Source organism: Rhinichthys klamathensis, unplaced genomic scaffold (genome assembly GCF_029890125.1).
Source record: "Rhinichthys klamathensis goyatoka isolate OS25496 unplaced genomic scaffold, OSU_Roscu_1.1 h1tg000477l_1, whole genome shotgun sequence".
NCBI classification, from domain to species: Eukaryota; Metazoa; Chordata; class Actinopteri; order Cypriniformes; family Leuciscidae; genus Rhinichthys; species Rhinichthys klamathensis.
Window position 1 is genome coordinate 64729 of NW_026606965.1, and position 13809 is coordinate 78537.

General features: G+C 38.8%; 2 protein-coding genes across 3 annotated transcripts; both read left to right on the forward strand.

Moving 5' to 3' along the window:
- Nucleotides 1–4394: 4394 nt before the first annotated feature.
- On the forward strand, nt 4395–4869 carry si:dkey-183i3.9 (uncharacterized protein C11orf87 homolog). Its single transcript, XM_056237093.1, has one exon. It carries the CDS (start codon nt 4474–4476, stop codon nt 4855–4857), a length of 384 nt encoding a protein of 127 aa, XP_056093068.1. The 5' UTR covers nt 4395–4473; the 3' UTR covers nt 4858–4869.
- Nucleotides 4870–8835: 3966 nt separating this feature from the next.
- Nucleotides 8836–13467, forward strand: si:dkey-183i3.5 (uncharacterized protein LOC566445 homolog). Of its 2 annotated transcripts, none has more exons than XM_056237112.1 (11): nt 8836–9436; nt 9564–9775; nt 10599–10659; nt 10732–10827; nt 10958–11134; nt 12062–12181; nt 12279–12392; nt 12487–12593; nt 12670–12726; nt 12766–12956; nt 13328–13467. In XM_056237112.1, exons 1-11 carry the CDS (start codon nt 8909–8911, stop codon nt 13345–13347), a joined length of 1683 nt encoding a protein of 560 aa, XP_056093087.1. In that variant the 5' UTR covers nt 8836–8908; the 3' UTR covers nt 13348–13467. The 2 variants fall into 2 exon arrangements, with proteins under 2 accessions (XP_056093087.1, XP_056093088.1); XM_056237113.1 differs by having other exon boundaries at nt 12670–12720.
- Nucleotides 13468–13809: the final 342 nt, after the last annotated feature.

A 13809-nucleotide genomic window follows, 5' to 3' on the forward strand; every position in this document is an offset into this window, starting at 1 on the left:
TTTATTGTGTGAGTGTGCAGGTTATAATTTCCTTTCCTGCCTCTTCCCTTCTTTACATCCTCTCCTCAAGACAGGAATTGAATTCTCATGTGGCGTCTTGCCAGACAGCCTCAAATTACCTAAAAACTCCTGTTTTGCAGTGAAGCAAAAAAAAAGCAGCGTAGCTGATGCCAATCCTGATAGAGAACCACTGTGAAGTCCCAGGTGCCATCTATAACCTATTACTGTTAAACTGCTCTCATTATTTCTGGTTTGAATATTGCCTTCCTGTCACATTGAACTGTCACTTAATCTGTGACTTACTCTCACTCATTTCTGCTGGAAATGGAGGATTCTCTAAGAAAACTTTGGTTTAGTGGCTGTTGTCCCCTATTCAACACAGATCTATCTTTCTGAATTGTCTTTTTGTCTGTATTTAGGTGGCTCATGTCGAGAGGGAGATTGGATTGGGTTTATACTATACAAAAAGCCACCGTTTAGCACCAGCATAACCTTGCATTGTGCCATGGTGACCTTATTCACCCTGTTTTTAGATCCGTTAATGGCTTCTCAAAATCCTCTGGAGATATAATTATTCGCCCACTCTGATTTGGCAGCCAGTTTTCCACAATCACTGTTATATAGCATAGGTGTCCTGAGTCACTCCTGCTATACAGTACCACAGTGAATATACTTGAGTTGTAGTTTAAGGACATATTTCTAAAAAAAAGTGTTCCAAACTTTCAGAAATATGCTCTGGTCAAGTTCACGTAATTTATTAAAGGGATAGTTCCCCCAAAAATGTTGTCATTGCTTACTCACCCTCAAGTTGTTCCAAACTTGTATGAGAACACAAAAGATATTCTAAAGAGTGTTGGTAACCAGACAGATGCCAGACGCCATTGACGTCCATAGTTTTTTTTTTTTTTTTACTATAGAAAGTCAAAGGCTACCGTCAACTGTTTGGTTACTGTAAAATTGTGTTCAACAGAAGAAAGAAACTCATAAAGGTTTTGAATAACTTGAGTGTGAGTAAATGATGACAATTTTCATTTTTGGGTGAACAGTCCTTTTAATTATCACTTATTAGCACAATGAAAAGATTATTAACAGGATAGAAAATAATAGGATGGAAATAAAAATCTAAAGTTAATCATTGCTCAATGAGGGATTGAGTTTGCTTACATGACGCTGTCGACTTTTTATAATTTTTACCTTTTTTTTTTAACGCATTGCAAAATACTAATACTAATGTCAAAAATAATGTATTTTTATTATATATATATATAATTTATTATATAATAATATATTTTAGTCCTTTTTTATACAACAATAATATTAAGAAATAATGTATTTCTGTACATGCTTATTATAAGGAATATAAAGATTCTAGAGAGCATTTAATTGGACAGAAAATCTGAGAAGCTGAAGTGCAGAATGATTCGAAATTATTGATCTGTGTTGGTGGTGGAGGCATATATCTTCCAAATGTGAATTTTGTCATTGTTTTGTCAAACTTGTGCTATCCAATATATCACATTAAACTGTACTACTACATGATGGGAGTGACTCTTCTCGCAGTGGGCTTGTTTAATGTTTTGACTCTCTCTGTGTAGTTCAGAGATGACTTGTTTATCATTCTTTGATTCTTATCACTTATCACCTTTCCCGAACGACTGCAGGCAGGCAGTACTCGTAGTGTTTGTGGTGGATGTGACAGGCATGCAGCTTGATGTATTATGTTTGTGTATGACTGGGTTGCATAGATTCTTTTTGTGTTCTGGGTTTGTGGGTGTAGTCATCTATCACAGACGTGAGTTTATTAGGCGCCTTCATCCTGCCTGGAAAAGCTATTTCCCTCGGTGCTATTTCTCCCCTCTAATGACTGTTTCAGCACTGAGGAGTGTGTAGCACTTCAGACATTTCTCTGTAGCAGTGTGCACCCAGAGCTTCATGCACATGTTAATGATGATACAAATTCCAGCTACTGTTTTGTTTAACAAAGAAAGGTTGTTAAAGAAATAGTTTACCTAAAAATGACAATTATTTCATCATTTATACTCTCTCTCTCTCACGAATCTATCTCTCTCTGAAGCTATATGACTTTCTTCTAGCAGTTCCATGCAATAAAAGTGCATAATGACAAAAAGCACAATTAAAACCATTATAATAGTAGTCCATGCACCTTGAGTACTGTATTCCAAGTCTTTGAAAGCGGCACAAAAGCTTTGTGTAAGAACCAGACTGAAATTTAAATCATTTTCACTGAAAACTGTCGCCATTTACTTTCATTGAATAAAAAAAGACAAGCTTGAACATTCTGCTATAAAATTTCTTTCATTGTGTTCCACAGAAGAAAGGAAGTCATGCAGGTTTGGAACGTTGGATTTTTGGATGAACTGTTCTTTTCAGGCTAATGGAAGCAGATTTGAAAAAATATTTTGTACATCTCAAAGATTAAGATGAAGCTGCGAAGTGGTTCCAAGCTAGTTGATGTCTGTTGCTTGATGTTTTAGTGGCTCTTCTGTTCCAGACCTGGTTATTAAGAATGGATCGACTGCAGTGCCTTTTGGGAGAGGATGAGATGTACCTTGTTGTCGTTAGCGACAGAAAAGCCAAGATTTATCACAACTGGTGCCTCTGATCTGGTGGATGCATTTGAGAGCGCCTCTCCATATGCTGTAATTTGTAACATTGTAGAACATTATGATCCACAACCTGAATTAATGAGATGCCCAAGGTGCTATTTACCTCTTCTACTCCCTGAATCGTTGCTTTTTATTTCCCCGTGGTGACAGCATTGTTGTGAATTATGAGGATTATGTGATTTAAATTGTAATTTTTTTTGTTGCTGGGGTGAATGGGTTCACATCTTATTATACTGTATTCTGATTCGGTCATTGCTTGTGGTTGAATCGCTTATTAGGGATAATCCACGGCTCAAGTATCAGAATCGAGTTTTCAGACAAAAACCATGGTTTAATAATTATTATTTTAAGTATATAATGGTGTAGTAAAGGACAAGTAAGTGTCTCTTTTTTTCTCTTTTCTTTGTGCAGTCTGTGTTGGGGACTTAAGTCAACCCTGATTAAAAAACCCTGTTACCATGATTTTGGACCAAAAAAAAAATCATTTAAGACTGGGTCTTTGCAAAATATCAGCATTAAATTATAATTTTTTCGAAAAAACTAGTTTCCAGAGGAGGCTGGTAATGAAATGTCAGCCTTGTTACTTTTTTAAAGGCATAGCTAGAGGTGGCACAATGCAACTGCTTAAAAAAACATTGTCTGATAGTTTAAAACCATAAAGGAATTTACATTGATATCATCTATTCAAAATGGAAAATGTATGTTTTCAGCACCGGACAGCACCATCTCTCTAGTCTAGCTGTATCTTTCTGGGGATTTGTTATAGGCTGTTGTCTCATTTAAATTCAAGTCCACGCGATCCCTCTCTGTTAAGTGTTTACTGGAGCACTTCATTGATTCACTAGCCGTTGGTGCTCCAAATGTTCCTTCTCATGGGGTTTATTTGGCCGAGTGAGCAGTCCTCGTGCGTCATTAAAAATAAATGGCGACAAATAGTAGGGGACCACGAACTGGATAGTGAATATGAGAACACTCTTTTGGGCTGCTGATTACGCGTCTGAATTAAAGAAATATGACACATTTAAGTCATTTTACCACAACTGCCAGACACTTAAGTAACTATGGTTATTCCTAGTTTTTCATCGTGGATGGAAGATGGGCTACTTTTCTTTTCTTTTTTTTAGTCGTGCGCACGAGACAGTTTTCTCATTCAAAAACTTTACCTGATTGGAGCAGCGCGCGCAGGAGTCTGACAGAACGCTTTCTGAGGTAAGACGCTTTTACCTCACGACAAATTATATTAGTTGTTAATATTTGATTTCTATCTTTCTCTCACAAATGCTGATTTATGTTATTGGTAACCACTTTACTTTGAATCGTGCCTGACAAAAACCACGGCATATGCTGAACTAGGATGTTACGAAAACGTCGCAAGGGGATGTGCTTACGTGAAGACGACATTTTTGCAACGTTGTGATTTATTTATTTCGTTATAAAAAGACAGTTGTATTAAACGTAAACCTCTCCACGAAAGGTTTTTACAGCGTTGTAGGAGAAGGCTCGCAGAATGCGTAATGAATACAGGTTACGTCAGAGATCTGTGGGAAGTCGTCTTTCCAAACCAACACCTTTTCCCACACCAATTCAGTGAACGCGACTGGGCTGTTATATCAGGTACGGATAAGACATTTATTTAACATTCTTTATCTTCCAAAAGCAATTATTGTTGTCTAGGAAGTCAGTAAATTAAATTTAAGACAGTTATTTACGTTTGTCGTCTTTTAAGTTTTGAAACATATTTTTCTCCTTTTAAGGGTTGTCATAAGAGATGGCTAATTGAAATAAATCTGGATATTTAAAAGCAGTTCTCGTGGCATTGTAAACCTGAATTCACGGATTGTGAATAATGAAGGCATCTGAGATTATGTGGGGCGCTTTTAACGGGGCATCCGAGACTAACGGGACGCGCGCGGAGAAAGTTCAGCACGTGCTCCAGCCTTTCTCGTCCACCGTTGCTCTTCTGGTGCTGGGGTTGGTCATTATAGGGATTATATTAATCTCACTGACCACCTACCACATTCACAAAAGCAAGATGAAGAAGAGGAAGATGCTAAGGGCACAGGAGGAATTTGAGCGGGATAACTGTGGCTCCTCTGTCCCGCTCAGGCAAAAGCACTCACTGAGCCGCTGCGTGATCGCTCGCCCCGCTCCACCGCAACATCCGCCGACAAACACTGACGCGAAACAGCGCGAGGGTGTCGTGTTTGAAGGACTTGCTGGATCCTCATAACGGGCCGAATGAAACATGGCGTTTGTGAATATGTAAGATGAGCAGGAAGCTTATCTTTGTTCACGTTGGGGAATATGATTGGGCTTTCTTACGATCTCCTTATGGCGGACTTTACAAAGTCTCTGAATAATGACTGTCCTTTAGTTTAATAACAGCTGAGCCTAATGTGTTATAAATGGAATTGATTTGGATGGTGGGTTTTAGGCAATCTTAAAGTGGGATTCTCCGTAGGTGCTGTCCAAGGTGCTGAATTCAATCCATTTAATCCCTCAATTTATTTGTACTTTTGAATTTGAATGGTTTAAAACGAAAAGTTTAGCATTTTACACACATCTGTCAACTATAAATGAAAGAGCAGAATGTGTTGATTTCATGTGAACATTTGTTACATGGCTGGTGGTGTAAATTGTCACTTGACCACTGGTTTAATTCCAATCTGCCCCTCTGAGGATAATGTCATAATACAGATATAACTACCAAGTTCAGTACATCATAATATTTAAAGGGCCTATTATTAATGTATCATTTAGATTGCTCTGTTCAAGATATCAGTGGTTACATTTGTGCCCCGGTGGGAAACCCAGTGTCCCACGTTGAATAATTAACTTTTTTGAATGACAAGGTATTGTTACATTAATGAAACAGCATTAAGTAATATTCACTCATTTTTACCTTTCTCTTTTTTCAAAACTGCCTGAGAACATATACAATATATGGATTTTATTTTTTGTAATGTTTTCTCACCGGCTACAATTGTGACCAAATTTGGAATCAAATGGGTTAATCCTGACGAATAAGGAGGGCACTGATGTAATACTATGAACTTTACTATTCTGCTGTTAGTAACTATTATTATTTGACTGTATATTTGTAACTGAAGATGAAACAATATTGCAGAGAGGAACTCAGTCAACTTTGTTTATCCTATGCACTTGATTTTGCCATAACCAAGCATTTAGCAGAACCATGTGTTCATCATGCCAATATCAAAGCACATTGATCTAAAAGATCATCATTAAGATGTTTCTTTCAGATTTATTCTTCTGATTAATTTGTTATTAAAGGTACTCTTACAGTTGTGATGGTTTTCTTGTACAAATAAAGCTTATTTGCCTACACATCATGCAGACAAATTGAGCATTTTTGCCACATTTATTTTTATTTAAACGCTTGTGCAAGACTTGGTACTTCTGTATTTCTGGAGTCATCTGTATAGCAGTGATCACTAAGAAGACCACATGCGTGGATGGACACTCATGAAAGCTTTTGCTTTTCCTCTGGCAAAGTTGCAGCATAATCCATGCCAAAACTACAGACCATCATTTGCGTCTTGTTATTGGAAAGCATGACAAAGCAGACCATTTCCAGACATAAATGTGTTATTTTCTTACTAGCCTGTGTATTGTCTTTGGCTCAATCCCAATTCACCCATTGGCCCTACCCCTTGTTTTACCCCTTGGCCCTTAAAACAGAGTTACAAGGGCCAAGGGGTTGAAATATTCCCCTACGAAATGGAACAACCCTTCATGAACCCGATACGTCATCAGTCGTCGGCGATGGCTCTGCCGTTACGGAGTTTTTACAGGATTTCTCCATGACAACTAGGGTGACCACCCGTCCCGCGTAGCGCGTGCGCGCACAGCGCACACCCACGTGACCTCAGTTGAACTGCTGACTAGGTTGTTGTCAACTTTTTCATTGTTGTCATGACAGCGCAGTGAGCGCACCAACTCTCTGGAGTTGTGAGTTAAGATTTTTTTTTAACTGTTCCTGTGGTGTTGAGCAACTACAATTCCTGTTAATCCTATAATTTTATATTATTACTTATTTAAAGTGAATACATTGTAATGAAAAATAAATCAAATTAAACAGCTAAAGTAAATCGTAAGTGGAAGTGCATCTGTCAATTCATTGAATGTTCAAAATATTATGAATCTTTATTTAGAAAAAAATACACATTGGTTAGCCTATTCATGAGCATACATCAGCAATTACACATGTTTAGGGGAATAGGGCATTATTAATATACCATGTAAAGTGGTATGTGCTAGAAATGGGTAAACCACTATCAGTGAGTCTGCCCGTGGGGTGGGGGCACCGCCGCGCCAGGCAGTGTCCCACATTGTCCCTCAGAAACATACCCCTTGTCCCCCCTTGGGCTTATTAGCAGGTGGTCACCCTAATGACAACGACTGACAATCAGCGCAGCTGCTCTTATAACTTTGAGGAAACATGATGCTTATAACGTTCCTTCGTCGAAATGTATGTCTTTTCTGTATCTGTATTCTGTATGACTATATCATTATTATAAGAGTAAATAAAGTGCACGGTGGTGTCATCTGGCGCTAAATTTAAATGTTTAGCTAACCGTTTGTGAAGCCATCTCGCCGGTGATTCGCTATGTATTCTGCGAACTTTCTCGTAGCCCTCCGTTTGGAGTGTGCCTCTGAAAAATCTCCGTTTCGAGGGCTATGTAGCCCTACCCCTTAGCCCTAGGGGCAAGGGGTGAATTGGGATTGAGCCTTTAAATGAGACCACACTGCGTCTCTGAATCTGATTATGTGTTTATAAAGGTATGAATCTGTACAACTAATCCAATATTTCATTAGTAATCTCAGAATTGCATTATCTATGTCTTACAATACTGGGTGATCATGTGAAACAATGATTAACAAAGAGTTTGATTTGAGAGGCTTGATTAAAAATGGCAGATTAAAAGCCTGGAATCAGCTGGATGGTGTATCAGGGTCGGGATGAGCTATCCTGGGACAATAACTTCCACGTCTCTTCCATCTCAGGCCTATAGATGCAGCGGACACTAGCACATTCTGACTGCTATTGTAACTCTTTATTTGAAAGAAAAAGAGTTGATTCCTGTAACTAAGATACAGCTCAGAGGTTTAAGTAACAGTTATAGCATAGGCTGACCCATCATTACACTCTAGAATCTGTTACAGCACGCTGCATACCTGTCAGCAACTACATGTTATCCTTTGGGGTAAAAAAAAGTATTTCACCTGCCTCTCACTGTCACAGTCATTTTGATTTATGACAGGCTGCTCTTGCAGACTTGTCAGCTCAGTAACATGAATTCACTGTTTTTCTCCCATGCGCGGATGAATAAGACTACACCGTTTTAAAATGCAATAATGATGCTCTCTATGAATGTACACAAACAAGGACATTAAATTGATCAAAAGTGGCAGTAAAGACATTTATAATCTTGCAAAGGAAATGGTGTCCTTTCAAACATTCTATTCATCAAAGAATCCTGAAAAAATGTAGAACAGGTTCCACAAAAATATTAAGCTGCACAACTGTTTTTAACATTGACAGTAATAAAAAAAGACTATAAGCAAGGCAAGTCTGAACAGTATGAATGATGCACATTTCATCAAATATAAGACTAATTAAAATTTTGCTGGAAAGCAGCTCTAAAAACGACAATAGTGTCATTATTCAGCTGAAGTTAGTTCAGTGTTGATTCAGTTCAGTTCAATAACTGAAAAGTTCATCAATTATGAAACTAATTCAATTTAGCTATAAGGCAACAGTGTCATGAATCAGCGCAGTTCGATTCAGTTTAATAACTGTCGATATTGCAAAATTCGTCAATAATGAAACTAATTAGCTATAAAGCAGCTCTACGGAAGACAATAGTGTTACGATCCAGCTCAATTCAGTTCAAGTTTTGTTCTCATCCAATAGTGTCAGTGTAGTCAAATCAATAAAAAAAGTGCCTTACTCAAATAATTACTTTCCAAATCTCAATCATATGAGACTCTCTTTAAATGTGCACATAGTTGCAGGGTTTTTGTTTCTCTCAACCTCACATACCAAGGCTGTTAAATTACTGAAACATGTTGGAGAGAAATCAGTGCCTGCAGGGGGGACGCTTGGCTGTCTGTCCGCCAGGACATGTGACTTTCACTGACAGCAAACCTTTCTGGGCGGCCCTTCAAAGAGCTGGGTATTTAAAGCACAAAGTTGGAGCTAGGCATCCTGACTGAGCACCTCGGCAAAGGCCTGGACCCCAGCTCTGAGTGCAGATATGACAGATTCAAGCTTGCGTATCAGTGGGGGAGCCGTCAGATTTGGAGCCACCTATGGAGGCAACCGTCTGTTCTCTGGAGCTAGGAGTGGTGGTGGAGGTGTTAGCATGGCTCTGTCCCGTTCGCTCGGCTTGTCGAGGGGGGGTGGAGCAGGAGCCGGAGCTGGTTTTGGCCTGGGAGGAGGTCTGGGTGTAGGTTATGGGGCTGGAGCTGGTGCAGGAGCAGGACTGGGCGCTCTCGCTTTCGGTGGCGGATTCGGCTTGGGTGCCGGAGGAGCCAGAGCAGCGGGGATGAGGGCTGGTGTGGCTCCTCTGAGAGCCCGTCTGGGGGGCAGAGTCTTCAAAATCGGAGGCTATGGTTTCAACCCGTCCTTCATCAGCTCTACCACTACGGTGGACGCAGGTGCCGGTCCAGTGCTCAGCATCGATCCCACACTCCCGTCGTTGGACACAGTGCAGATCACGCGCATGAAAGAGAAGGGGGAGCTGCAGGCCCTCAATGACAAATTTGCATCTTTCATTGATAAGGTGAGTGAAAGTTTCAGGTGGGTTTATTTACAAGCGTTTTTACAAATATCATGCTAAATTGGATTCATTTCGGATGAGTAAAAAGAAAAGATAAGGTTTTAATGACTATGACTTTGTCGTTTCACAGGCCCGGTCTCTGGAGCAGCACAACGCAGTACTAAAAGCTAAGATTTCTATGTTTACTAACCCAGAGCAGGGAGGACCTGCGAGCAGTTCCATCCTTCTGACCTCTGCCATCGGAACCTATAAATCTCAGATTGACAGCCTCACCGTTACTAAAGAGGCCATCATTGCTGAGATTGAGCACTATAAAGGCATTATTGAGGATGTTCAAGCCAGGTGAATCTCTCACTGCAGCAAAAGAAATGTACATTCATGTATAAAAATATACTAAATTTTTGGGGTCAGTAAGATTTTGTTTCTAATTTTTTTTATGCGTTTATTCAGCAACAATGCATTAAAAATGTATCAAGAGTGACAGTAAAGACATTTATAATCTTGTAAAAAAAGAAAAGAAAAGTTGTATGTTCTTTTAAACTTTCTATCAAACAAAACTCAATCGGAAGAATATCAACCAGCACAACTTTTTTCAGCATTGATAATAATAAGAAATGTTTCTTGAGCATCAAATCATATTTCTGAAGGATGACACTGCAATTCAGCTTTGTCATCACAGGAATAAATTACATTTAAAAATGTATTCAAATAGAAAACTGTTATTTTAAATTGTAATAATATTACTGTTTTTTTAATCAAATAAATGCTGCCTTGGTGAGCAGAAAAGACTTTCAAAAGCATCTTTAAAAAAATACAGCCCACAAACTTTTGATCAGTAGTTTAAAATATGGTGTTAAAGAAACATAATTGATAAAGCTAATTTTAGAAGCACTTTCATTCAATTTAAATTGTCATTACATTTCAGTGGACATTTGTAATTATATTCTGCTTAACTGCTATTCATGTAGTTCTGTCTTCTTATTGGCACTTTGTGGTTTGATTGTAATACTCTACATCAATCTAGTAATTGTACCATAATGAGTAAGGCATTTAAAGTTTCTCAAATGAGTCTGTATATGTGATTGTCACAGCCTTTGGGGTACGAAAGGTCCAGTCAAGAGGACATCTGCTAATACACCTGCACATTCTCTCCTCCTTTACTCAGGTATGATGAGGAAACCTCTCAAACCAAAACTTTGGAGCTCGATTGGACTGCGTTGAAAGAGGTATGAAACATACATCAGGAGGTTTCCCATAGATTTACAGATGAACGAGTCTCACAAATTCTCCTCCATCAGGAAGTGGATAATCTGTACCTTTCCATCTTTGAGTTGCAAACCATCATCGGTGGTTTGGAGGATCATATTGCTCTGTCCAAGCAGGTGTATGACGCTGTGAGTGTGCAGGATACCTCCATTTATTTCAACATACCTCAGTTTCATTTCAGCACTGTTAAAATACAGTGAATTATGAATTTCCCCAATGACCTAAGCTTGTGTACATGTCTGTCTGATTGTGTGTTAGAAAGTGAAAGAGGTGAGAAACATTGTGACTGGTGGTGTGAAGTCAGCAGTGTCTATCTCAGTGGATAACGCAGCCCAGGCCCAGGATCTGACCTCAGCGCTGACTGAAGTCAAAGCTCACTATGAAGCCCTGGCTCAACGCAGCAAGCAGGACGCCCTCCTCTCAGTGCAGGACAGTGTATGAAACCTTTGCTCTGTTATAAGCAAGCTATTTGAAATATTAAAGGATAGTTCTGTCATTATTTACTCACCCCCATGTTGTTCCAAACCTGTATGAATTTCTTTCTTCTAGAAGAAGATATTTTGAAGAATGTCAGTAACCAAACCCCATTGATTTCATAGTATTTTTTCCCCTACTAAGTCAATGGGGTACATCAACTGTCTGGTTACCCATTTTCTTCAAAATATGTTCTATTGTGTTCAGCAGAAGAAAGAAAATTAATGCAGGTTGAGGCTGACAGAACTATCATTTTTGGGTGAACTATCCCTTTAAATAACCAGATTGTATAGGCCTTTAACATTAGTTAACATTAAACACTAAATTTTATATAAAATTTTCAAATATAATATAATATATACTTTTATATTGTGGTTCTAATAAATGAATATTTAACAATTAAACTAAATCTAATTAAGTACATTATTTAATATAAATGTATAAATATGAATGTAAATATTAAAGATAATTAATCCTCATTTTTTATTAACTAATGCATTATTAACATATAGAATCTTATAGTAATTTGATGCTTAATATTAATATGTACATTATACGAACCTTTGGTAATGACTAATGTAAGACTGATGCATCCTTACATAGGGTGACCACCTGGTTATTGCTCTGATGCAGGACGGTAGATGCGATTTTGCTGGTCAATTTTAGTATTAACCTATATTTCTTATTGTGATATTGTCATTTCAAAAGCTCCCAATTTCGGTGGTCACCCTATCCTTACATGACTTTATAGTCTTACTTGATTCATCTTTAACAAACTGCTTCCCCCAAGTGCCGAGTCCTTGTATTGCAGGTGTAATGACATAACCACATGTTTTCGGCCAGACTGAGATCAACTTACAGCCTTTTTTCGTTTGTTCGTCTATATAGCTCACCATGATGTCTTCACAGCCAAGTTCTCACACACTCACCACAGCCAAAGAGGAGCTGCGGGTTTACAAACTACAGATTGACTCTGTGCAGAGGGAGATCGACAGGCTCAAAACTCTGGTGCGTCAAAACAAGGGAGATTAACACTGGGTAAAAGATGTCAGATTGCCCCTTTTTTGGCATTCTTGTGAATAACTGCTGCCCTCTCCAATGACAGAACTTACAGGTGGAGTCTCAGGCGGAGGAGGCAGAGTGTCACTCCAACTCCCACACGGAGACGTACCAGGATCAAGTTCTAATTCTCAGATCTCAGCTTGATGACCTCAGAAAGGTAAACTCAATTAAGACTAAATGACAATCATTATTAATAATTAAATAAAGGCGTCACTCAGACTCTACTAAATCTAAATGGGCATTTTCTTCAGCAAATTACTCATTACGGTCAAGAATATCAGGAGCTTCTAGCCAGCAAGATGTCCCTGGATGTTGAAATCACAGCTTATAAGAAACTCCTGGACAGTGAAGAGAACAGGTGAGGAGGTTTAACATGAGTTTAATGTGAGGTTTTGTTCACTCAACGATCACATCGTATCTGTCTCGTGGACCAGGTTGAGATCTGGAGGTGGTGTCACCGTGCACATGTCTAAGACCGTGGTCGGAGGAGGAGGAGGAGGAGGAGGAGGAGGAGGTCTAGGTCTGGGTGCAGGAGGTGCAGGTCTGGGTGGAGGTGCCGGTCTGGGTCTCGGAGGTGGATACGGGCTGGGCGGAGGGCTAGGAGGAGGTCTTGGGGGTCTAGGACTGGGACTCGGTGGAGGACTGGTCTTTGGAGCAGGTGCAGGAAGTTCCTACGGTGCAGGGAGTAGTTACATGTCCTCCAGCCTGAGCAGCAGTGCCTGTAAGTATTCATAAATGCTTTCATACGTGTACACCATATGTTATATACAAACATGTGTAGTGCGCTCCAGAGGTCTGAGGCCACTTTGCAAATCTGGGATTTAAAGCTGTAGTGTAGATAAACTAAAACTTTGTAAACATTATGAACATTATAATGTAAAATGACTATGTTCATCTTTTCACTTAAATTGTTCTGCTTATAATATAGTGTATAAGTGAATTATATTAAAATAGACAAGCAATTTTTAGTTGTGGTCTCAGGCTTTAGGACCCCACTAGCTTAACTTAAATGGTAAAAAATGGCTTTCGCAAATTCTTTGCTGTGAAATGTCAAGTTCGCTTGTAGTCACACTTTCCATTGTTTTCACCCAGTATCATCCTCTGTTTACTGAAGATTCACAACCTCCACTCATCAAGCCACAACAGAATGCTGAGCTTCCAAAAATGGGGCATAGAAAGGAAGCCTACCATCACGCTTCATGAAGAACGCCTCCAATAAGTTCACACATTTAGACCGCCGTCACATATTTAACATAACGATGAAAAAGATTAATTCCCTATCTGTATGTTCATTTTGTATGGTAATTTTTGACGAGGGTCCAAATTCTGTAATCATTTAAACACCATATCAAAATGTCGATATTGTTTTTGCATGATTTTGTTTCTTTTCATGCATCACTTCCTGCTACAATAATAAAAAAATTAAAATCCAATCTGGTCATTACTGATGAAAAAACACAGTGGTCTGTAATCTTTCCATGTAAAATTTCAATCAAATCTCAATTCTAATAATTATTAATTTAATAATAATACAATGTGTCTGTAAAAAAAAATATATATGTATATATATATAT

What these genes read in the sequence shown, in the direction of transcription:
- si:dkey-183i3.9 (XM_056237093.1), top strand. Translation starts at nt 4,474, where the DNA reads ATGAAGGCATCTGAGATTATGTGGGGCGCTTTTAACGGGGCATCCGAG.
- si:dkey-183i3.5 (XM_056237112.1), top strand. Translation starts at nt 8,909, where the DNA reads ATGACAGATTCAAGCTTGCGTATCAGTGGGGGAGCCGTCAGATTTGGA. An exon ending in ATTGGACTGCGTTGAAAGAG is followed by an intron (nt 10,660 to 10,731) that starts GTATGAAACATA and finishes CTCCTCCATCAG; the next exon opens with GAAGTGGATAATCTGTACCT. An exon ending in TCCTCTCAGTGCAGGACAGT is followed by an intron (nt 11,135 to 12,061) that starts GTATGAAACCTT and finishes TCGTCTATATAG; the next exon opens with CTCACCATGATGTCTTCACA.